This window comes from Molothrus aeneus, chromosome 6, assembly GCF_037042795.1.
Source record: "Molothrus aeneus isolate 106 chromosome 6, BPBGC_Maene_1.0, whole genome shotgun sequence".
NCBI lineage: Eukaryota > Metazoa > Chordata > Aves > Passeriformes > Icteridae > Molothrus > Molothrus aeneus.
Genome location: NC_089651.1, coordinates 2,657,436 through 2,682,635, shown reverse-complemented (window position 1 = coordinate 2,682,635; position 25,200 = coordinate 2,657,436). Strand labels below are relative to the sequence as shown.

Below are 25,200 nucleotides of genomic sequence, written 5' to 3'. Positions count from 1 at the left end.
GGATCTTTTCTTGTATGACACCTGTCACCACAGACCATTCCCTGGTGACACTGGCTGAGCACATGCTGTGTAACATGACAAAACACCTTGTGCTATGCCAATGCACCCCTTCCAAGAGATGCTTCTTGGAGGTGTAAAGGATGGCTCAGGTAAACACTGATTTTCTTGTTCCATGCACTCTTGTCAGTGAGAAGAAGCATGCATTTGTCCTGTATATCCCAGATAGATCAGATTTTAGCAGTACTCACAATGGATCAGACCTCAACAGCACCAAGGTAAAAATCAATTTTGTACCAACATAACTTTGCAGGTGGAAAGGGCTGTAAATGCTTCAAGTGAAGAAAGTAATAAAGAATGGGGAGCTGAAATGTGGCAGAGAAACACTATTCTTTTCCCCTTCGCTGTGAAATATATATAACAGAAATTCTTTTCAGAAGAGATGGCCCTTTGCCTGTTATGTAAAAGTGAGCATCAGCATGCTAGCTAGCAACAACCCTGGCTGCCAGCTGATGAGCCTTGATTTTCCTGTATCATCTCTGAACTCCAGGCTCCCCACGTGCTGACCCTTTCCTGCCTCTTGGTTCATAGTGCTGTGCTATTATTTGCAAAGTAGGCATTGGTTGCAGGTTTTTTTCAGCTCTGAAGAAGTACATAGAAGTATAAATATTTGCAGGTCTGCTGCACACATCACACAACACATCTGGAACAATCAGCATCACACAGACTCAGAGTCCCCATTTTGGTGCTGGCTCTGCCACAAGCTGCTGTCCATGTGGCACTAACATACATGTTATGTGAAGGAGTGCATGAACAGAGACAACGGGTGAGGAGGGTGGTGGTGCCCTCCATCTTCAGGGAAGAAGAAGAAGATCTCTGTTCTTGAGACCCCTCGGCCCCAGGGGCTGAATTTGAGGGGGACAGGTGTCCCGAAGGTGAGAGACTGTGCTCTTTTTGGAACTGGACAAAGCACCCTTAAAAGGGGAACCCTAGAAGCAGCTCTGGTGCATGTGCAGTGGTGAGAGCACTGGGCATGGAAGGAAGATGTCACGATGGCAAATGATCTCTGGGTGGTGCCACGTGTGACAGGAAACACAGGAGTCTCAACTGTGTTTCCAGGGGAAGCCTATGGCACAAGAGGGACTCCTCTCTCCTTGATGAGCTGAGAATTGATTATCTAAAGGGTGGTGATGGACTGAGAGCTGGCGATCTGAGGGGTGGTAACTGAATTGAGAATCCAAGGTTTTGTACTACTGTGATGTATTTGGAATTTGGTGTGGCGAGGAGGAATGTTTGGAAGGTTTTCATGCTGAGTTCTGTGTGTTTCTTTTATATATTGTAAGTTTATAAAGTTTTTTTTCCTTTATTCCTAAGCTGGAGCCTGCTTTGCTCTATTCCTGGTCCCATCTCACAGCAGACACCAGGGAGAATGTATTTTCATGGGGGCACTGGCATTGCACCAGCCTCAAACCATGACACTAGGTAAACCTTAGACCACATGATCAATAGAAATGTTTCTACACATCTCTTCTCAAAAAGACCAATGCTGTAATTATGTCTTATATGCATGACAAGCAGCCAAATGTCAGAAAATCAGAAAAAGCCCAACTTTTCTGGTTTTAAGTAAAATATATTGCTTTTATATAACACAGAGAATCTCCACTTATCTCCTTCATCACAAGCTTCATTACTTGTTTGCTTCCAGAAACAGCTTCCCCTCAATACATCTATTATTTCAAAAATGGAATGCGTATAGTGAGTGGTTATCTTATATGTACATCTTGACATAAGAAGCTTCTAAGTACTTGAAAAGTACTTGCTGAGAATGAATAGTGAAAGCCTCTCAGGTTTAAATTATTTATTTTACAAATCTGTTAATGTCAATTCTTCGATAAAAGTTAGAATCTTTTTAATTCTTTTTTCCACTGTACTGCTAATGTGACTATGCAAAGTTTAAAAAGAGACAAATGCTCATCAAAAAGCAGAGCAGACTCAAACACAATACTTCAGAGATCTTACAAAATGGAAATGATGCCAAACTCCAGCAGGATAAAACTGTGAGTGAGAGCAAGCAGAAATAGCATTAAAATCATATGTAAGGTAAAATAATACTAGACATCACAATTGACATGCACAACTACTTCAAGTACACTGGAAGAGATCAGAAATCTGGAAAGCTCCAAGTTAATGATTTGGAGCACTCTAAACTGAGGTGCCACTTACTAGCACATATCACAAGTGTGAAATAATTTAACCTTCCATCTCAAAGGAAAGAGTAATCTTACACGTCCAGAGTTTAAAGTATTAGCAAAAACAAAGACAAATTCAGAGCTACAGCTGAGCATGAGCTCTTCCTTGCTTCCACAGGTGGTTTGGATGTTCAGTATTTGTTGCTCAGGTGTTTTGAGCATTTAATCCTTACACACAGAAATTCAAAACAGTAAAAGAAAATCCATACTATTTCAACCTCCTGCTGAACTGTACCTTCAGACATGTGCCTTTGCTCTCATTTGTTTAAATCACAGCTTCACCATGCATATTGTACAGCCAGCTATGAAATGATTCTATGTAGGAAATTAAATATGTGGATGAGAGGAATGAGGTTAGAGAGGCATAAAAAGAAATTCTGCAGAAAGCAGAGGAAGGAGGAGTGGAAGGAAGCTCTTCACAGGGCTGAAAGGGGTCACCTCTTGGCTAATCAATTTGTCAGTCTGCAGCTCCCTTGCTCAAGGGCCTCTCTCCTGTGTTACCTGCAGAGAACTGCACTCCTTGTAGCAAATACATAATTTCATAAAATGCAGAGAGCAACCCTCTCCTCTATCCCACGGTCTCCAGCAGCAAAAGCAGCTGTTTCTTCTGCTGCCTCATGTTTCACCCACACAGTGGGTCAAAGTCAGGGATTTAATTTGCCCTTCCAAAAATTTATGCAACATAGACCCAGGTATGTTGCAGTTCCTGCTTATTTCTTTTTAAAAGCTCTTTTTTCCATGATCACTACCACTAATGTACTGCCAATATCTCCAAAATCACTCAGGTCAAGATGTTTGAAAAAAAAAGGGTAAATAGAAACACTAAAAAAAAAAAAAGGGTAAATAGAAACACTAAGCACTGTAATTATTTAAAACAGCAAAGAAGAGCCCAGCTAACACTGGGTTATGTATCACAGCTGATAAACAGCTTGTCCTCTGATGTGCAAGAAGTCCTTGCAGTATGTAAAAAGCAGTTGTTCAGTTTATTGTACCTAAAAAGTTTCTCTCTATACACAATATATCTGCTGCCTACCTTTAAGAGCACATGTGGGAACTGTTTTTCCAGTCACTGAAAGTGAATATAACAGACCATTCAAATTAATGTTTGCAGAGAAATTATTAAATACCAAAAGATTTAAAGCTGCACTTTAGTGAACATATTTATAAAATGCTATTTCAAGCCATCCTGTTGACTTGTATACACTAAAAGGCCCTTTTATGAATGCAGGTTCATTTAAGCACAATCCCCACACATCTTTTTTTATTCTTTCATCCTTAGCCCTCAGTATTTCAATTCTTATGCTATATTTTAACAGCTTGTCAAAAATGCCATCCCCTTCCATCACCAGCACTATTGCAAAAACAATCAAGGGAAATATTTTTTACAGAGTAGCTCAAAAACGTCCTACGATGGTCAAAAAATAAAATATTGCAGCCTGACATGCAAGAGCATTAAAAAAAACCCAACCCACAATGCAAAGGCAGGAAGGAATGTGGTACACATTGAATCATCCATTTATTTTTTAAGAAGTACATCGCAGCTCTGAATAACAAGCTCTAGAAAACACTGGGAAACAAGAAGGAGAGTAATACTCCACTGCATTCATTCCTGTGATGGCATAACCCATGAACAGAAGTACCTCAGCTACAATCTTCAGAAATAGGTCTCTCATGTACCATAGGAAAGGCATTTCAGCAAAGTACCTGTCCCACAGAAGTGCTTCAGGAAGGACTGCATGTCATCATTTTTAGATCCGAGCCACAGCACTCCTTCACACTTACCATTCTCACAAATGCCTGCACAATTCCCACCTCCTAAGTTAATGCATCTTATGGAGACACTGTTCTCTAAGAAACATTTTAGAAGGTAGGTGCTATTGTCTGAAAAACAGTGGTTTAAAATTTGTCCTGACAGCATGACCATGGTGCACAAAGACCCAACTGCAGCAATGCAAGACACCTACAGACAGGGGGGCCAAGCACCACCTGGAACCTTCAATTCATGAACACAAAAAGGGGCCCTGTCATATTCACCACCAGGAAACTGAACTCTGCAAGGAAATGCATTCACCTACCGTTTATTTCATATTACATATTCATATGTAATGAATATGTAATGAATGTTCATTTCATATTACATATTCCATATTCATCTACATATTTATCTCATGTTTTTGAATAAGTTGTTCAGGGAATGGGTCTTTGAATATTTTGTTTACCTTCACAATATGCAGAGTCTCCTTGGACAGAGAGATAACCGTTCTTGCATTCACAAGTGGCTTTTGTGTTCCAGTTTTTGCACTCTGAGTTTTCACCACACCTGTGTCCCTCTGCACAGAAGTTATGGCCTAAAATACAAGGAACACACAACAAGCTTTTAAAACATGTTTAGTTCAGATATTCAGGTATTTACATTGACTGTATCACTCAAAAACTTAGGCATTTTACATTCCAAATTCTCTCTATAAACATAGTTGGTGCACAGAGACTTTTTTTGGATTTCTCCATCAATTCCTTCTCAGAAAAAACATTTTCTTCGAGAAGATATTTGTGTGACTAATTTTATTCAGGAAAAAAGACAACTCCAAAGCAGGAAGCAATGACAGTTCATTACTGTTCTACTGAACCCACGTAGCATTAAGTCTCTGATTGTCAGGAAGTGCAATGCTAATAAAATAACTTACATCAAAAGGACAATGAAGTGTAATATAAGAAAAAAAGCCCTCAAAATTCTCTTATTACGCACAGCCATGTGTGCTTTTAGTAGACCAAAATGAGACACTGCACAAAATTGTAGCAGTAGTCAAAGCAACCACATACACTGCCTTGTAATTCTGTCACCAAAAACCAGCTCAATTGTTTCTACAGTTAACAATTATTCCATGCATCATGTTCTATCGAGGGGAAGTTTTATTAATCTCTCCTTTTTCCTTCACACAAGTTCTCAGTAATTTCTTTGTGAACAGTTTCTCTTATTCCTTATTTCTAGAAATAGGATGAACTTGCCCACCTCCTTCTGTAAAGGTAGAAGTGGCTGAAATCTTTCTTTCTGACTTTCAGTATTTCTCAGAGACATGTCAACATATTTCTCTGCTTAAGTCTAAATTGAAAGTAATTGTAACTTCATCTCTAAAGGCACTCCACTGGAAGCTAAGAAATAACTTACAGAATTTGACAACAGGAATTGTTTTTCCTCCCTCCACTGATGAATGTTTTATGGATTTTCTCTATTAATATCCAAGAGTCCATTTCTATCTGTCTGAGATCTATAAGCAGTCATTTTGGTAAATCCTATTTTCTATCCATTTTCTGTCCTGGAAGGAGGAAAAGCAGAAACCCACACATCTATTGGTATTCCAGCTTGTGCTGATCTGAATACCAGAACAGTTTCTGCCAGTTACACCTGGTCATAAAGGAGCAAACTAAAAGTTCTTGTTCATTGATCATAAACTTCCTAACACCCCCTAAAAACACCTAAGAAAAACACAACGCAGACTTTAACATCTAAATGCCAGATTCAGGTCTCTATTTATGTCCCTTGCTTTGATATAATATTTAATGTATTTTTAGTTGTCTATCCCTTGCTTGATATCATATTTTAATGTATTTTTAGTTGGCTATCCCTTGCTTTGATATCATATTTTAATGTATTTTTAGTTGGCTATCCCTTGCTTTGATGTCATATTTTAATGCATTTTTAGTTGGCTATCCCTTGCTTTGATATCATATTTTAATGCATTTTTAGTTGGCTATCCCTTGCTTTGTATTATATTTTAATGTATTTTTAGTTGGCTATCCCTTGCTTTGATATCATATTTTAATGTATTTTTACACACACACTTCTGTTGTGTACTAATTTAACACTCAGGTTGTGCCAGCTTAATGCACTCCAGATTTGTGTCTGATCATCTAATGCTGAGTTCTGAGGTAATTTTTTTTAAATATTAACACCTGTTAGCAGTGTCAACATCCAATTCTACACTTAAAGTTCAAATTCATTTTATTAACATCCAAGGTATCTTCCTTGTCCTCAGCTGGCTCCTTCTTTCATTGCAATCCAGCTTGAGAAAAAGAACCAATTCCCTTAATGAAACCTTCAGTTATCCCTTTTAGTCTTTATTCATTTCACAGTCTGGTAAAAACAACTCAAGTATTCCAGACCCAGCCTTGTGAAGCCCAGGTACATTTTAGACTGGTAAAATAGGGTGCCAATACACTGCCTTTAGCCATTTATGCAATCACAGTATTTGACTTCTCATTTTTGCCTTTATAACTATAATTGAAACTGAACAGTGGAACCCATCTCCTCAAACTCACCCATTCAGCATCTGATTTATGCTCTCCACACAGGATTCCTATTCTACTGGCATTCCAGATAACATCCAAGAGACAGTAAGTTTTATAATATTTTCTTTGTTTCCCCTAAGACTATGACATCCTGGTCTGTTTTCTGCTTCTTTGGAATCATAATTCTCCTTTGAGCTCATATGCAGTATGAGCTTGATTTGATTATTATTGGGTCAGAATGGATTGTTACTCTGTCTCAGGGTATTTGGTTTATATTTAGCTCTATTTCCCTCTCATCCAAACCTGTAAAAAAAATTTCATCTTTATCAGGATGTTTTAGTCACAAGTGTGCTGGTATGCAGCATCATGCAACTTTCTGCAACAAAATTCTGTTTCCAGGCTCTTTTTATCCCAGTGAGTCAACATTTTACCTTATGATCAGCCCATGGCAAAATTAAGACAATTAGCCAAGGCTTCTCAGAGTTAACTCTAACCACAAGTCCCAGGTCTCAGATCCACCACTCTAACAGCACTTTTTCCCAGGCACAAGCCAGTGATTTTCACATCACAGCCCTGTGAATCCTTCATTGTTTATTTGCCCCCTCTGAACCCTATCTGTAGATATGATGGCCACCCTACCTATCCATTTTTTGCCACTAGAGCTGTCACCTGTTTTTAAAAAAAAATCTCTGGAAAAATCTGCATTGATTTTGTTTCCTTTATCAACTCAAATATGAACAGTCTCCATCCAGGATCAGCTTTTAAGCTTGAAGGCTATTAAAAGAGCATTACATTAAAAAATGTAAAAAATTATTTTAATGTCTATTTTATATTTAAATAATACTTTTAATAATAATTTCAATATTTAATTTTTAAAATTACCTTTTAAAATTAACTCCAGTTCTGTAAGAAAATAAAGGCTCTAAAAGACATTCCATTTTTCTCCTGTCATTAGGAATACACAATCATAGAACATCCACTACACCTCTAAACTGTCTTGGCATTTATTATCACAAAATACCTGTGAAACACTGATTTCTACCTGTTAAAACTGCTGTCTAGAAGTGACTCCACTTCACTTTCCAACAGCATTTCAGCAAAATTGTTCAATACCTCTGTAAGTGGACAGTGGAAGCCATTCCTGCTAAGAGCACACATGGTGCTACAATATATTATGTCACCAAGCTTTTCCAAAACAACTGTAATTTAAGGTTAACCAGCAGAAAAAAATGTACTTGAGAGAACAGAAGTGCAAGGGTTCACTGTGCCTCTGTCAGAAAAAGGACACCATTGCTTGGATCAGAGGTTTGTCCAGAGATACTTTTTTTTTTCCCAGCAAAAATGCAAAATTAGCACTACAAAAGAGCCAAAAGATGATTATCAAGGATGTGTGGTTCTTGGATTTCTTAAACATTGGTCCAAATTCTCCCCAGCAGGAGTTTTAGAGCCAAATATCTGATTTTTATTAATTCTTTGGTGTGAAATGGCTGATAGGATTCCTTAAAAATACCTCCAGAGATGCCAAAAGCACCCACTGATCCTGCAGTGGGATCCCTAAATCCCACATGGGTGGGAGATAGCAGAGGGCATGCATCTCCACTGCCCAGGCAAAATAACAATTCATTCAGAATATTCAGCAAAGGCTTATCTGACACAGTCAGCTCCTCTCTAAATATAAGAATGGCTTAAAATAGAATCATCACAGCAAGAGGCAATTGGAGAGGATTTAACAAAACCACAGAAAATCTTAAACAGTTCTGATAATCTTAACGAATTTCAGGCCAGCACAGATGACAAGGCAAGCATGAATTAAAATTACAGATGACTGCATTCAGAACAGATGCCAGAAACATCTTCCCTGCACATACACACAATCATAAACGTGCACAACAGCCCTTCAAAGTCATCCAAAACACAATTAGATACTACCAGGGGAATGAAATATTGAAGAGTGTGTTTAGATTTTTATAGGCCTGATGACCTCTGTTCATTCCCCAGACATTTCTGATAACATTGCTCTCTTCCTTCATCAAAGCTGCTGAAATGTTTGCTCCATCTTTTTCTTAGGAAATACAAGTTTCTTTCTACTCCTTCATTCTGAATATAGAATGACCATTAATAAATGTACTAAGACAATTAGGAAAAGAACCAGACACATGCTAGCAGCCATAAAACCATCATGGTTTCTTCTGAAGCATCTGGAACTGCACAACTGGGTAGGCCTTAGTGGCCTCAAGTCAGATATCTCAAATTAAAAACTTATTCCATTTTGGGCTGTTGGGACCCAGGACATTGCTCTGGCTGCCCTGGAGGACTCCAGACCCTGGCAGGGGCTCAGGGACCTTGGCACAGAGTCACAAACACCTGTGCCTTGAATTTTAGCCCATGGAAACAATTCCCAACTTTGTGTGAGGAGTTACAAGCCACAAGGGTTTGAATAGAATGATAGTGAATTTGTCACAGGGTGGAAAAGTAGAATTTTGGGGATTTAGAATGGGGGTTCAAGAGGCAAGATGGAGGAATCTGGGTGTGTGCAGCCTTTCTCCTTCTTCTTCTTCTTGTCCTCCATCTTCTGCTGTGATGGTGACACTTCTGGATTGGTTTAGGGTAGAGACAGACTGTCTAACAGAGGTGATGGGTATTGGAAAATTATTGTAAATAAAGTACACGTGGTTCTTAGTATAAAAAGACAGCACTGCCCTGAGGGCGGGTGGTGTGCCACGGACTGACCTGCTGAATGGACCTCAGCAGGTCAGAGAAAGAATTTTATAGATAACAGAAAATAAACAACATTGAAAACCAGAACAGAAGAATCCTGACTCCTTCATCAGCTGTTGGGCTGGGAAAAGAGACTCTCTAACACATCTCGGGGTCATCCTGACCACAGAGACTCTGAGACTGGGACACCTGAACATTGCTCCCATTTGTCCAAGCAACATCTTCCCAGTACCTGCTTTTGCAGAGCAGCACACTAAGCTGTTTCGTGCTGGCATCCAGTTTTTTACATACTTGGTAATTTGGCTTAATAATTGATTGTAAAATGCAAGAACTGATTCAAGACTTCAGCTGCAATCAATACATTTTAGACCCGCATCTCTTCCTACTTTTTTTATGGTCAACACTGATGTGCCTCTCCTTGTTTCTGAGGGTTTCCTTCTAACTTCTGGACAATTTTCTGTATTTCTTACAATAGCCTTAGCTGTTCACATCAAAAACTCTAAAACCCATGCTCTCTTGCTTTTCATCCTCCATTTCATTGTTTTATACTGAGAAATCTCTAAATGTGAAAACAAAAATTGCTATAATTCTTCTGTTAAAGCACCAGCAAATGTTCAAAAATCCAAGGTAGTTCCAATCTCAAAATCTTTTCTACTGTTAGGATTTAACCCCACAGTTACAATATAATTATGTAAGGTAAATCTGAGGGAGAAGTCATGGAAGAGTGTTAAAATTTGCATTACCAATTATGTCTTTCCATGATCTGAATCAGTTTTTAATGAGTCATATGTGCAAAGCAGCACTTTGAACAGCAGCTTTTACACCTTCAGAGACTGTGGACAGAACTCAGTTGTCTGACATAAAACAGCAACTTCATACATTCTTTCAAGCTGCTCTATGAATGCAGAGCTTATTACAAAGTGCTTATCAGTGTGCAATAGCATAATGGTAACTACACAGCCTAACAAGCTTAAAAAGATTTCTTCTTTTTCAGATAGAAAGCTCTTCTAAATCCTAAGTAATGCTACAACTATGTTTAGAAATAAACTAATTCATATTTATCAACTGCCATTAAATCTTAATAAATCTAAAACCTTGAAATAACTCCTACCTCACAGCAATAAATGGGAAAAATTCAATTTCTGAAGAGTCAAATAGTTTCACAGCCAGGCAGGAAGAGATGAGAAACATGCACAACTGAAGAGCCTTCTCACCCTCTAACTGAAAAACTAAAAACCTTCCCAAAGCAGCACAAAGAAGGGTGGCAGAAGCCCCAGTCTTAGAATTAAATGCTGCTCCTGGCTGTAAAATGTATATTTCAGCTCATCAATAAGATTCTCCCTTTCCTCCTAACGAGTATCAGCAGGCAATCTAAATCCATCAGTCCCACCATCCTGCAGGACAGCAAATAATTATTTTCTCTAGAAAGAAACCCACTCTCACCACTTCATTATTTCATCACACTCTTTCTTTTAAGAAGAGCACATCTGAAGTTGCTAAGGCTGTTAAGGCTATTTTTACGTATTTAAAAATGTGAGCACAACAACATAAAAATTCTCTCATGATGTTTTATTTGAATCACTCATGCAAAAGAGAAAAAAAAATCCACTCTTTCTAAATTATACACTGTCTTTGGCAAGGAGAAAAACAGCTAAAGGGAACAATAAAACACTTTCATGACACTGTTTTTTATATTAGTTTTGTCCCTGGGCTATAAAAAATGTAGCAGGCATGCTGTAAGAAAAATGAGTGATTCTCAAAAGTAGCAAAAAATGTATTTTGTGACACGATTCTTTGTGAAACTTGAAAATTAACTAAATTTTCTGTAAGCCTTAAAGACAGTTTAATAACACCATATTGTCCTGTTGGAAAGTATAAAGTGGCCACATAGTTAAAGCAGACATTTATATTAAAGCACAGAGATGAAAGGAAAAACTGGATATACTCTACATGACAGCCAAGGATAGATCCCATATACAGATTTGGTGAGGTTCATGCATTCAGTACATGAAATCAGAAAAATAAACTGTCATTTTAAAGCAGAGTTCTTCCATACTGCTCTCACCTTGCTGTACACCTCACACAACCACCTCCCTGAAATCTGGAAATTGCCTTTTAGCAATGTGCTATTACCTTCTGCTGCACTATAAACCCATGGGGCAAGCCTAAAGAAGAGCAGGCATTATTTGCTGTCTTTATTTTCCCTATCATTTACAAGCAATAATGACTATCTAGGAAGGCCACCAGCCCTGTACATAACAGTATTCAACTCTTTTCTTTGCTGACTCACAATTTCCATCTCCATAAACACCTCAGATTTATGTTTTACCCTGCAGAAGCTATGGCACTCATCTGTTATTGTGGGAAGTACTTCAGAGGGTACAGTCTCATACCACAGCATCATGAAGATTCTGTATTTCTGTGGTTTTCTTTCCGTCTGCTGATCCCCTCATATTTATCCTTTCATTACATGGAAATTCCTTTGCTGCAGCTAGAAAAGCACAAGATGCAACCCTTTCAACCCTTGCCCAAATCAGCAAATATATTCTGTAATTCTACAGAACATGAAATTCAGTAGAAGGCTTCTGTTTCCACATCTACAAATTCTACAAAGCCCACACCAACATGCACTGATAAACTTAACACAGAAATAATATTCTCATTTAACATTGCTAGTAAATGTTTGCTAAATATTCTGTTGAATAACTTAAGGCTTAGCTAAGGACTAATGCAACAAATTACCTGCACCATCATTCATACAAAGTGGAATTTGCATGTGATGTGCAAATGATCCGTGTCGCCTTCCAACAAATAATTTTGCTTATTCAGGACAGCAATTATTACAATATGTCTTCCTTACTACTTTGGCTTGGACAAAAAGAAGCTGAATACAGTCTCTGAAAGAAGTCAGTTTTGCAAACAAGACAAGCAATCTATCCTTTCCCAGTAAAGGATATGTTGGCACTTGACAGGATCAGAAACTGTGGCCTGCTTGCCATATCAGAGAGCACCTGTTTGCTGGATAAAACCCACACCAAATATGGAATTCTTAATAAATATCCATTTTTAACAACAGCACATGATAAAATTATATACTACCACTTTGGGTTGCATGCAACTGAAGCAAAGTGTCAAGCAGCATATATTCTACTTCAAGATACAAAAGCAACTTATGAGTGCTAAATTGAATTTATGCCTTTGTAAAGTTGACAAAATTAATCATATCTTTAGGCATCATTTTCAAAAGAATTTTAAAAAGCCATGATGAAATACAAAAAGAGGTGGTGCTGTTTAAGCAGTCAGCTAAAGCAGAACTGAAGTGAAAGTTTAATGTGTCAAATTGAATGCATCATGTACCAGAATTCCTGGGAAGGGAAAATACAATTTCTTCCCTTGCTTCTAGAGATCATCACATAAATATACATATTCATCTTATATTATAAATAATGAAGCCAGTTTGGGCATGAATATCTAAAAAGAGGACCTATCACTAACAATAATATGGAAGTGAATAATTATGGAACTTTATCTTCCATCAACTTTGAAGCTTTCATATTTCTAATCCTTTTAAGTAATGAATACATTCTTTTTCAGCACTGCACTACATCAAACTGGGCCATCTGTTAAGAAGTATCATTAAGACATCCAGTCCTCTGAGGGACAGAGAAGCAACATTTACTGCTTGCTTAAATAGTTGCAGATGTTTCTAGAAACTGCTAAAATAAAATTAATGTGTATATTCTTAGACCATGACCCAACAGGGAGTCTCAAGCATGCTGGTCCCTGCAACCACATGCATGTGTTTTTTAAGTTCAAGGCCTCAGTAAATATTTAACCATGCACATTTATTAATTAATATTTACTGGCAGAGGGAGAGGTTTAGAGCCTCCTCACTGCCATCTGCAATGGCACTGGAGGTATTTATACACAGGCAAGACAAATATTCCAGGAGACCTCAATAACCATCTAAGCCTGCAGGTGTTTAATGCTCATTTGGCACATCTCCTGCTTGAATTTCTCAGGTGCATCACTAAAGGCTGACATGTGAGTCCTGAGAGGCTCCCCTTGAGCTCAGCTGAGACTCAGCACCAAGGGAGAGATGAGGAACACATACAATACACAGGGAATGATTATTCACCCAGCAATGCACTGATTAGAACACATTTTAAAAAGAAAGCTTGCTCAAGTCTTAACCTTGTGCTACCTGCACGTTCCTCATTTAAGGGAATTTCCTCAATTAAGATTTTAGTTATTGCCTGTTCAGTCTGGTCCAGCCTACAACCTGGTGAAAGGAAGAGGAACCTGCATCTCAATATCCTCTGGAAGGAGGAAAAATGAGGTTCTGGGCTCTAGCATTATTTGTTTAATTTTTGGTTTGCATTGGTACTATTTCATTGTCCAGCTTAATTCATAAATTAGTCCTGAGAGTGCTCAGCTCTAAATCAACCTCCTAATATCCATCCAACTAGAATCTTAATGCTATTTTTGAGATTTTAAAATAGAGACCTTGACAAAACACTTTCAAAACCCTGCAGTTGCAGGCATAAGGAACAAAATATATTTATTTTTCAAGTACAACATCCTTTTAATAGGATGTTTTAGGAGATAATGGTTCCCTTCTCCTCCAGCTCTTCCTTTTCTCCCTCCTCCTGCCTAAATCAGTTCAATTACAGATTTATATCTGCTAAGTCTTCTAACCAAAGGAGTATCACAGAGTGGTTTTAGGATCATGGTTATGGAGGTACTTAATATCTTATTGAAAAGGAATTGCTCTTTTCAACGTATTCCCATATTCCTTCCAGGCTGGCTTACCTCTACAAACACTGCAGCACTGGTTCTCTGGAAGAACATGATCTTTTTCTGAGCAGTTCAGTGGTGGACAGGTCTCTGTTACTTTGACTAAAACTCCATTCTGAAAAAAACCAACATTTTAAAAAAAAATTACATTGGTGAAAATACATGCAATGGCAAGGATCACATACTTTTCCATCCACAGCACTAGTAATCTCCTGTAACAACACTGGTAAATTGGCAAGAAGCAAGTTAAATTCATTTGTTCCACCATAACATCAAATCTGGAGTGATCTACTGTGCATTTCTCTGCCCAGCATAAAAAATAGATTAAAAGCCAAGGCACTTCAGCTCAAAATTCTATGCTAGTTTTACCAAATATGTAGTCTCACATTTGGTAAAAGCCTCAATATGTAGTCTCATATTTGGTAAAAGGCTCATTTTACCAATATGTAGTTGTCTTCTTTTCAAGTATTCGAAGGAATTTAAGAATTTCAGTCCAGCTTAAAGATAGTCTTCCTGCTTTCTGCAAATGTGAGCTTTATTCCTCTTATTTCCCAGTCTACATGCATCACTGATAAGTTATTCAGCTCCAATTTGCACAGCAGCACCAGTATTTTCAAGTGTTGTGTTGTTGTGTCACGTCCAAGAGTCCGTTCTTTAGAATTACTGATCACCTTATTTCCAACGTGAGATCCTTCAGAGAAGACAGCTCATCTTGGGAGAGCCCTACAGAAACTGCTGTGGAAAAATCAAGCTAAAGACATTGCTATGATTTTGATTTCTAGATTTAGAATAAGACTGTGATAGGAGGTCCAGATGCTGGTAGAAACTTTCTGTAATCACAGACACAGAGCCTTCAGGCGGAGATTTTTCCACCAGATTTTACTCCATCTTCTCCCATCCAGCAGATCAGCCTCACTATGTCTGCAGCCCAAACAGCTCTCCAGCACTTAATTCCTTGTTTCTTATCATCTTGTCCCAAAATAGCCTCCTCTTTTACCTTATCCCCTCCTCCAGCCTTCTCCATACCATAATTTACTTGTTCAGCACCCCTTCTGCAGCTATGCCATCACTGAAAACTAGCAAGTGGAGCAAAAATTAACAACTAGGACTTGTGCTCAGTAGGAACTACAGTAACTACCCCACAGGACTGTCCACACCTGAGTAATCTCATTTTCCAAGCTATGAAACTCCACTAAGAAAGCAGGCAGCCTGCTATGTTGCCAAAACCCCTTTCTAACATCAGTCTAGTCCTCACTCCTCCCAGAACATTTTTCATGACATCTCAGATGTCAGAACAAAAAGGTGGAATAAGAATTTCTGCTTTCCTCAAATGAAGAAATTTCACTTTCCAGCTATCATGCCTGCAGAGACAAGTTTAAAAATATGATCCAAACATATCTAGGGCTAGGAAAGCAGAGGGAAACCAATACCAAAAAATAGACAAAACCTCATTAAAGTGAGCATTCTCATAACCTGAAGGACCAAATGTGGTGTTTGTGAGGGTCCCCAGGATGAGGTGAGAGATGAGAATCTGATTCCATGTACTCAGAAGGCTGATTTATTATTCTATGATATGATATTATTGTAAAGAATGCTATACTAAAACTAAACTAAAGAAAGAGAAAGGATACATCAGAAGGCATAAAAAGAATGATAATGAAAGCTTGTGACTGAGTCAGAGTCTGACACAGCTGGTCTGGGATTGGTCATTGAGTTAAAACAATTCACATGGCACCAATCAAAGATGCACCTGTTGGTGAGCAACCTCCAGACCACATTCCAAAGCAATCAGATAATCATTGTTTTCATTCTTTTCTGAGGCTTCTCAGCTCAGGAGAAGAAATCCTGGGGAAGGGATTTTTCAGAAAATATCACGGTGACAACCAGATACATGACTTTGTCAGAGGATATTGAAATTACCTGTGAGTGAGGGATATTGAGGATATTGAAATTACCTGCATGAAGAAAGAGCCAGTGCAGAAGCTTGCCCTGATAGCTACACAACACCGTGCCACAGCACACTGCAGCCCAGGCTCACACGGGTAAAAACCTCTGCTGGTCATCAGCCCTGCCACCTCACCTCAGCAACTCAGCTCTGCCCCTCCAGGCCCCAGAAGGAGATCTCACCTACACACTTAGGAAATGCCTGCTGGGTTTACAAGGCACAGCTGATGTGCCCGAGGTGCCCAGCAGCTTGCAGAACCTCCAGCTGAGGAGTGCAGCCGAGCCAGGGAACGCAAATCTGTAATTCTGGAACCGCCACCCGTCACTGCCCCTGACGCTGCAATCTTCAGGCTAAGCAGGACCAATTGCCTTCACTGGCAAGCTGCACCAGTTGCTGTCGTGAATAATGCTAAAAAAACCCCACAGGCATCTGCTTTTCTTATTTTTTTGTGAGAAAAAGCAGCTACAGAGGGCACACATCATCAGAGCAAGAGCAGTGGAGTTAATGGAGGCATTCGGTCTCCTCCTGATCTCACTTGCACAGGGGAAAGGCAGGAATCCCCCACGGCTGTCTGTGCAACTGCAGGATCAAAGGTGATAAAAGAACCAGACACTGAGCCATCACTTACCAGCACGTTATCAAACAAGCAGCTAGAACAGCTCTGGCTGTAACTCATTGCCTATTTAAGCTCAGACAGGACAATTACAGCACAAAGAGTAAAGAATGTCAGCACACCACAAAAAGTGTTGACTGACAATAAATCTGGCCAGAAAAATATGGCAAGAAACGGTATGAAAGTCAAATGAGTGTCAGGATGAGTCAAAAAGCTAAAGACAAATGTATTCCAAGCTCACTGCTTCTTTAGTGACTCACAAGGAGATTAAACAACACAAATTGAGAATTCCATTAATTTAACGACAGTAAGATTTTATTTCCTTAAGTCTTCTATTTTCTGCAGAATTTGCATCTTGGGAAAACAAATTAAATTTATTTGTAATTAAGTTTTAAAACAATTAAAACATTTCCATGTTGAGTATTCTTTGGGTTAAAATTAATTTGTTATAAACTAGTACAGATCCAATTATAAAAATTATCATCATCAGATTTCAGATTTTATCCACTGAGATAAGTAAGAAGAGTTCCCACTTTAGAATTATTGCTTCAGGCAGCCTTAGAAAAATTATTCCTTTTTATATTCAATTCACATATGTAGTAGTCATAGAAAGTGAATAGAAATAGATGTCAAAAAGACTTTTTTTCTGGAATAAATATATCAAGCCTCAGTTGTGACATACAATCCACAAAGAATGAGATCTGGAGTCAAAAATTTACAAGAAGATAATTAAATTTCTTGTAATTACCAAGGTAAGTACATACAAAAAAGGATTGGATGTAAGCCTAAGCAGTGACATACAGTGAAAATCTGAACAATAAACAGCTCATCTCACATGATCGGCTTCGAAAATTATTTGCAAGAGTTCAGATAAGGCTATTTTGGTGGGGGTTTTTTCCTGTCTGAATTTATCTCTGCCCTGGTTCCAGACAAGACAGGGTTGATCTCTGCAGTAGCCAGAAGGGGCATGGCCAGGACAGGAGGTTGTCCTACTCCACCTCTCTCTGAGGTTGTTGGAACTCAGTAGAACCCTCCGGGTGTCCAGACTTGCCAAGGACCCCGCCGGGGGGCTCAGAGACCCTGGCATGCTGCCCAGAACACCTGGGGATTTGATTCTGACCCCTGGAGCAAGTTGCCAGCTTTGTATGAGGACATGAAAGTCACACAGGTTTGAATGGTGTAATAACAAAATGATCACAGGGTGAAAATGTAGATTTTAGGATTTTTGGTATGGGGGTTATGGGGACAAGATGGAGGAATCTGGGCGTGTCCAGCCTTTCTTCTTCTTGTTCTCCACTTTCTGCAGTGCTGTTGGCACTTTGGGGTTGGTTTAGAGTAGAGGTGCACTGTCTAACATGGGTGATAGGTATTGGGAATTCAGTGTCAATATGTTATACGTAGTTTGTAGTATAAAAGGACAACAGCACCTTGGGGGCTGTCACAGTGCCTGTGGCTGCCCTGCTGAGCAGATCTCCCCTGGGCAGAAAGGAAATTTTATAGATAAGAATTAATAAACAACCTCAAGACCAAAGAGTGAAGAGTCCAGACTCGTTCTTCAGTTGTGTGGGCTGGAGCAGAGACATCCTGCACATCTTGGGGCAGCAATTATCAACCAAAACCAACCCAAGATGAGGTGGGGCTGCTGGGGCAGAGAGGGAGCAGTCAGGTTTTGTTGTTCCCTGTGAAATGATCACCTCTTCCCTGTACCCTTTGTCATTACTATTATTGCTGTTACTGTTTATTTTCTTATGTCCTTGCTGATTCCAATAAACTGTTCTTACCTCAACCCATGATCTTTACCTTTTGCATACCTCCAGTTCTCTCCATCCCACCCAGGGAAGTGAGAGATGTGGTTTCAGGGGGAGCACCACATGCAGGAGTATCACTCCTAAGCCACAACAAGCTGGTATTGATCAGTCTCTTAGGACACAGCTTCAAACAGCAGCCTCAGTTGTCACTCTGAAGAAGACCATCATTCCTTATCTTTACAAAAAAAATTTTAGTCAACCTTCCTGAAAGCTGTGGGCCCTGTCCATCTTGTATGGCACACTGTGACTGCCTGCTCCCAGCATTAATGAAGAGGCATTTATTTTTGTACCCTTTACTGTCAAGCATGTCATCTGTTTATGAACAGGCATCGTGTCATTCACAGGCAGCTGATCAACTGCAAATTCTCATTCCAAAAGAAGTTATAGAAATCTTTCCATTGGCATTCAATGGCCCACATCACCATACGGGTGAAACCCAAAAAAACCCCTAAACAAACCAACAAACAAAAAATCAAACACTTATTGCATGCAGAAAGGTGCAGTTATCAAAAGCTCATACACACTTGCACTTTCTGGTCTTCTCACCACAAGAGAGGAATGGAAAAGCTGGGAGAGATCAGCCATGGACCATGAGGATAAATAATAGACTGGAGCATCTCACAGGAGGAAAGGCTGAGAGGGCTGAGCCTATTTAGGCTGGAGAGGAGAAGGCTCAGAGGGATCCTACAGACACATAAGAGTACCCAAGGGTGCCAAGAGGCGGGAGCCAGGCTCCTCTGAGCAGTGCCCAGTGACAGGAGCAGGGCCCAGGGGCACAAAGTGAAACACAGCAGGGCCCATGTGAGCATCAGGAAACACTCCTGCAGTGTGGGGCTGCTGTGCAGTCTCCATCCCTGGGGACACCCAACATCTGCACGTGGTCCTGAGCAGCTGGCTCCAGGCAACCCTGCTCGAGCAGGTGAGTTGGACAAGATGACCTCCAGAGGTCCCTTCCAGCCTGAACTGTCCTATGATTGTTAGAAATACCTGTGCGCTCCTTTTGTCATTGTAGATTCATCTAAAGAGTGTTTGTGGGCAGGATTCCAGCTGGGAATGGTTGTTCATGAATAACATCTGTGCTCATGCTTAAGAGGATGTGCATCATAAATATTTTCAGTCTGGATTAGTTTTGAAAAATTAAAAAAAGGTCTCTCTGCTGATGAAGAAAATCTTTGCTCTGGCTGGATCCATCAGCAGTATTATTTTTTTTTGGATGGAAAAATCAATACAAGTTAAAAGCCTCTTAAGTTTGGATCAGTACCATGCAAAGAGTAAGGAATCTATCGTCAAATAAAAATTGAAATGTGGAATTTCAATTTAATCTTGTTGACGTTGCTCCACTTACAAATATATCCTCCTTTACAGACACAAAGATTTCTAAGTTACCTTTATCAACACTATTACATTGACAGTAGAGGTGTACCCTCCACTGTATTCCTTCATGGATCAGTAGCTTTTGAAACTTGATGTCAGTTTTTCAAGTCTGGAAAATGAAACCATATTACATTTTGTATGGTCCTCTCCTATGACAAAGTCCCTCCTTTTCTCATACAACACCTTGTCCACACAGGACAGAAAACAATGACACAGCCACAGTTTGTCTCATCATCATCCATCCTTCATCCAGGGAGCATTCCCACCTGAGCAGCAGACAAGTAGGTCAGATTTAGGAGGTCATGCTGAAGACACACTGAATGAACCTCCTGCACAGACACACATCAGCCCACAGAAACAGATGCAAGCATCCTTCCTCTTAAAAACTCTCCTCAGGCCAGTGAGGTTTAATCTTTTGTTGAAGCACACTTGTGGACAGAACTTCAGATTGCTGGGGTTTTTCTGAAGGCATGTATCAAATGATTTTTTTAAGGTGTAACATTCACAGATGCCATTTTGAATATTTATCAAAACTGTCAATTAAGATGCAAATACCAACTGCAATGTTACTGTAATTAACATTGCCATATCATTTTCCTTTTAACAAAAAGCAAAATACAAAAGCTGTTTTCATTATTTTACTTATTCCTAATGACAGATATTTGATGGTTGGTATTTGCTTTTAATCTTCCTGAATGTATTACCATACTCCTAATGATGAATATAACACTCTTATTTAGAGTACAGAGATGTTCCACAGACATAATTCAGATCACCCTCTCTGGTTTCACTTTAACTTGAAAATACTCCTGTTCTCATTTTATACATGTACTTCCACTCTCAAATAAGCATCCTATGTCATTTTATAAATGACAGGCATCTCAGTCTGCCTTCCAAGGCAACAACCTTGCCCACATATTTGTACAGGCAGTGCTGAGCACCCCATACAGCTCAACAGGAACAACAGCAAAGTAATTCTGCATAACAAGCTGTTTTCACAACATCTGCAACCAGCTACTGTCCACTTCCATTAGTGAACAAAAAATTGCTACTCTGTACATTGAGCTCCAAACACAACAATATCCAGATCACTGTAATATTTTCCAATGCACACTCACCAACACCCCCCTGAACAGATCTAACGTGATCTCCATTCACCTGTGCTCTTAAATACTGACTGTCATAGTCCAAATGTCATGAATTTGCCAAAAAGAATTCAGTCCACTCCAATATTCTGTAATTTACCTCAATTATTAGAAGAACTATATATAGTTTGAACAACAGTAGGGAAAATACAGAGTATGTCACACAATGTAACAAGAAGGTTGCTTCAGATTTTAGCAATTTGGCTGAAATAAGTAATTTGCCCAAGAGGCTGTTACTTTTTTCTAAAGCTCATGAAAGCACAGATAAGAGAAAACATTCTTCCAAATCATTTTGCCCATATTTCTCTTATCCTGCAAGGGTCATATTCCTGCCTTGTTTTCATATTTGTGGCTTTCCGTGACTTCAAGGTCACCTTTTTTGAGACAACAGATGTCACATTTGCATGAAGGAAGCCTAAAGAAATGCACTAACTTTTCACTGTCACTTCTGAACACCACAGATACATTTAAAAACAGGAAAGGTTTATACAACTGAAACTTACTCGACATTCTCTGCAGCTCTTGGTTAACACCCGTTGACCTTCTGCTAGCACTTTGCCTCCATAGATACACTTTGCTGTAATTCAAGAGGAGGAGGGAGATTAAAAACTCATTAAATCAGTGTTTAAGCAGCAAATAAATGCAAGGACTAACGAAGAAGTAAAACCAGTATACACATGCACTGAAAAAATATCAATACATTAAAAACATGATTCATTTTGCTTTCATCAGAAGTCAGTATCACATATAATTACAAACAAAGTAACAAACAATAAATTCATTGTAAGAGAAAGTAGCCTCTTTACCCAAACTAAAGAGAGAGAATAGGAACATAAACAATATGTCCTGGACTAAATAACCTATCATTCAATAGAAAATGTTTTCACTACCAACATCATGTAGAGTAGTTACAGTATTTGTGTTACCAGAGGTCCTCATGACTCACTTCAAGAACTGGAGACATTTATTAGCATCCAGTTCATCACAAGAATAATGTAAGCACAGATTTCAATTAAGCCTTCACATTTTTTGTGGGCCCAAAGGTGAACTCTTCAACTTACTGGAGGACTGCAGGAACAGATTGGATGCAGTGAATGACTACTGAATCAACAAACTGCAAAAATCTATTTCAGGAAAATATTCTTCAGGCACACGTGAAATATGTAGGATTTTCCCAGGAAACTGAGAACTCCTACTGCAAAACTCTTGCCTGAAATTTTGACCCTTCTGCCAAAGATAAGTGGCTCTACAAATGATCCAACAGACTGGAACATTCCTCGCTCGCTTCGCGGCAAAGTCACCTGGCTTGGGACTCCTGCCACCATGAAGAAGGCAACAGGCATCAGGGCCACAGCAGCAAACAGCTTGGTCAATTATGACCAGAGTTATCACAGTCCCCATGCAACTGCAAGTCTAAATTCCAATTGCAGAGAAGGACAGTAAATCCATCAATTAAAGAGAGCAGCTGGACTGTTACGATCTCACACAAATCAAGTATCCGCCATAAAAGCGCCCTGCATTACAAAGCAGATCGATGGTAAACACTGATAAAACAACTTTCTGCTGTGCTATTCAGCTCTTTCTGTACTTGGCCACTAAAAGTCTGACCTGTGACCCTGAAAGGAAAGCTAAAAGGTCTGAATCCTATGCTGCAATTGAACAGTGCTTTAAGGTTTTGAGAGTCAAGGCACTTGCACAGTGCAAGTGTTCAGAGCAATCTGTTCTCAAAACACAGACTCTATCTAGGACTGTTTTACCTGAATTTCCCTCCTGAGTGCCCGAATTTCCTGGGTAAACCCCCAGGCAGGGGAAGCACTCACAGGTGCCAGTGTGTCCCCCTTAGAGGTGATGCCAACAGTTCCACAGCAGCAGCTGCCATAGCCAAATTGATTCCCAAATTTTAAGCAGAAGAGACTGCTAGATCAATCTTCATGAACCTTCAGACATAAATTTGCTTCTAATGACTCTTTGTGAAAATGCTCATTTCTTAAAAAAAAAAAGAGAATGATTTACGATTTTCAGGCTAACTCAGTTTTCATCATCACTAAAGCATTTGAAAAGAGGTGTCTTCCTTTTGGCATCCTAGTTTTCCTTGTTTATCAAAAGCTGCCCTAGTTTTTATGCCTTACTTGTTGTGATCTCACTTCTGAAGAAAACTTCAGATGAGGAAGCTTTCTTTAAATTAGGAATCCCGTAACTATTTTTAGGAGAATTTGAAATAGAGACATTTTCTTCTTTCTGTCTGTTTTCCTGACATGACTGCTTTTTACAAAAGAATGGACACACTGGAAAGCAAGTTAATGTATGATTCAGAAAAATTATATCTAAAATTACAGTCTTTTGCCAAATATTATTTGAAATGCTAACACAAGGTGGCAGGGATCAAAACTGAACTGCCTAAACCTCTTAACATATCAGACATTAGAGCTTTGCTCATTAACCCTTAGCTATGATGGGAAAGTGTTCAATAACCCAGCCATTCAATAATCCCTAGAGACAGCAAATTACAACTGATGGTTCTATCAGAGCTAAATAGAAAAGGCACAGAGAAAATAACACCTGCAGTGCAGCTCTTTGGAAAACCTCTGCAATTACTACTATCTACCTAGAGGTGACCAACTGTGGTCCTAGCACATCATTTTGTCAAGGAGCTGGCATTTACAATCAATTTCAATCAACTTCCACATGTCTCTTCCCATTGACTGACATGCTGAGTTCTTGTCAGAATAACGAGTCAAGTTTGTGCCAATCACTGACAAAAGGCAAGTTTGATTGTTCATCTTCCCATTACAAATCACAGGAACAGTTCCCTCATGAGGGTATACACTGAATCTACAATTTTGTGCCTTACAATTTCTTTGTGTCAGATTTTGACTCTTGTGCATACATCCAGTTTCATGAGAGAACTTCCTAGACTTTCAGTGTTACAAATAAAAATATTTTAAGACAAATAATACAGGCCAGCATGGCCACTTTACCAACCAAGTACTCTGTTCATGAGTATCTTTCAGTATGCAGAATATTCATGCTGACACACAGCCCAGAGAAATGAGATTACATGAGAAACAAGAGCAAGTGCAAGATCACAGCTAAAGGATATTTGTGCATGGAACTAACGAATTCAATGACTGAAGAAGGGTGACAGACTGCTAAAAAAGTGTCATTATTTTCCTAATAAATCCTAAAATAATTCAACATCCCTGTGCTAATAAATTATTGAAAAGCTCATGCATGAAGTTTACTCATCTTCCAGAACAGATCAGGGGAAAGAGAATTTGTGCTTCTCAAGGTACAGCTGGCATTAGTATACAGCTAAAATTTTCATACATAAATTGCCTTTGTTCCTTGTACTGCTATTAAAGTAACAAATATTGAATATTCCTTCCATGAATGTTACTTAACAGCTTTCATTCCCACTAAAAGGAACTGAAAGCTGATAATAACACCAATCACAAAATGTACTTAGCTTTTCTTTCTTCTCATTAATTTATTTGGAAATTAATTACAGCAAACTACGGCTCCACACAGGGATATTAAGCCAGGGTCTGATATACTGTCATGTTTATTTTAAAGAACAGCCTTTTAACTTGAAATAAAAGACAGGCAAAAAGATAACAGCTTGGTTAGTTACTCATCACAAAAGAAAGTTCAGACCATGGGCTTGATGCTCCTCAACACATCAAGAGGAGATACCAACTGGAGCCAAGTCAGCCTTCCCAACTCCCAGCAGGGTGAATAATTTTACACTAACAATAGGTAAAAACAGTACCTCAGAAACTTGCAATGCTTGTTCATTTCTCAGCAATTATTCATTTTCGTCCTAAATCGCGTTTGCTGCTATGGCTCGTGTTACCTGAACTACCAGGAGCTCTGAAAACCACCCCAAAACGTGCGTGGTGGCAGGAGAAGAAGGCGGAGCAGCCAGGTGCGTGTGCTGTACTCACCCTTGCACACCTTGCAGCACTGAGTGTCCACGTGCACGGGCAGAGCATCGGGGGGACACTCCAGAGGGGGACAGGACATCCTCCTGCACTCCACAGCTCCTCCCTGAGCAAAGGGGGCAGGACAGCAATCAGCTGCATTTTATACACACCACTAAGAACCATTTCAGTAAATGAAAGCACCATTCTGGATTACAAACCTTTCCTTCAGCAACAGATTTAATCCCACCCAACTACAAAATAAATCAAAGTGCAGCTGAAGGTGAACTGCCTTCAGTATTTTTATACATGTTACTGATTTTGCCCCCAAACCTAGAGCAAAATGC

General features: G+C 39.3%; 1 protein-coding gene across 2 annotated transcripts in view; it reads right to left on the bottom strand.

Moving 5' to 3' along the window:
• The window catches only part of NELL1 (neural EGFL like 1), a 316,106-nt gene that overhangs the window by 214,356 nt on the left and 76,550 nt on the right, over positions 1-25,200 (bottom strand). For both annotated transcript variants that reach the window (XM_066551385.1, XM_066551386.1), the window contains exons 9-12: positions 24,878-24,980; positions 21,437-21,510; positions 14,064-14,163; positions 4,466-4,594 (exon numbers count right to left, since the gene is read on the bottom strand). In XM_066551385.1, coding sequence (XP_066407482.1) covers positions 4,466-4,594; positions 14,064-14,163; positions 21,437-21,510; positions 24,878-24,980 — 406 coding nt within the window. The remainder of the gene's footprint in view (positions 1-4,465; positions 4,595-14,063; positions 14,164-21,436; positions 21,511-24,877; positions 24,981-25,200) is intronic.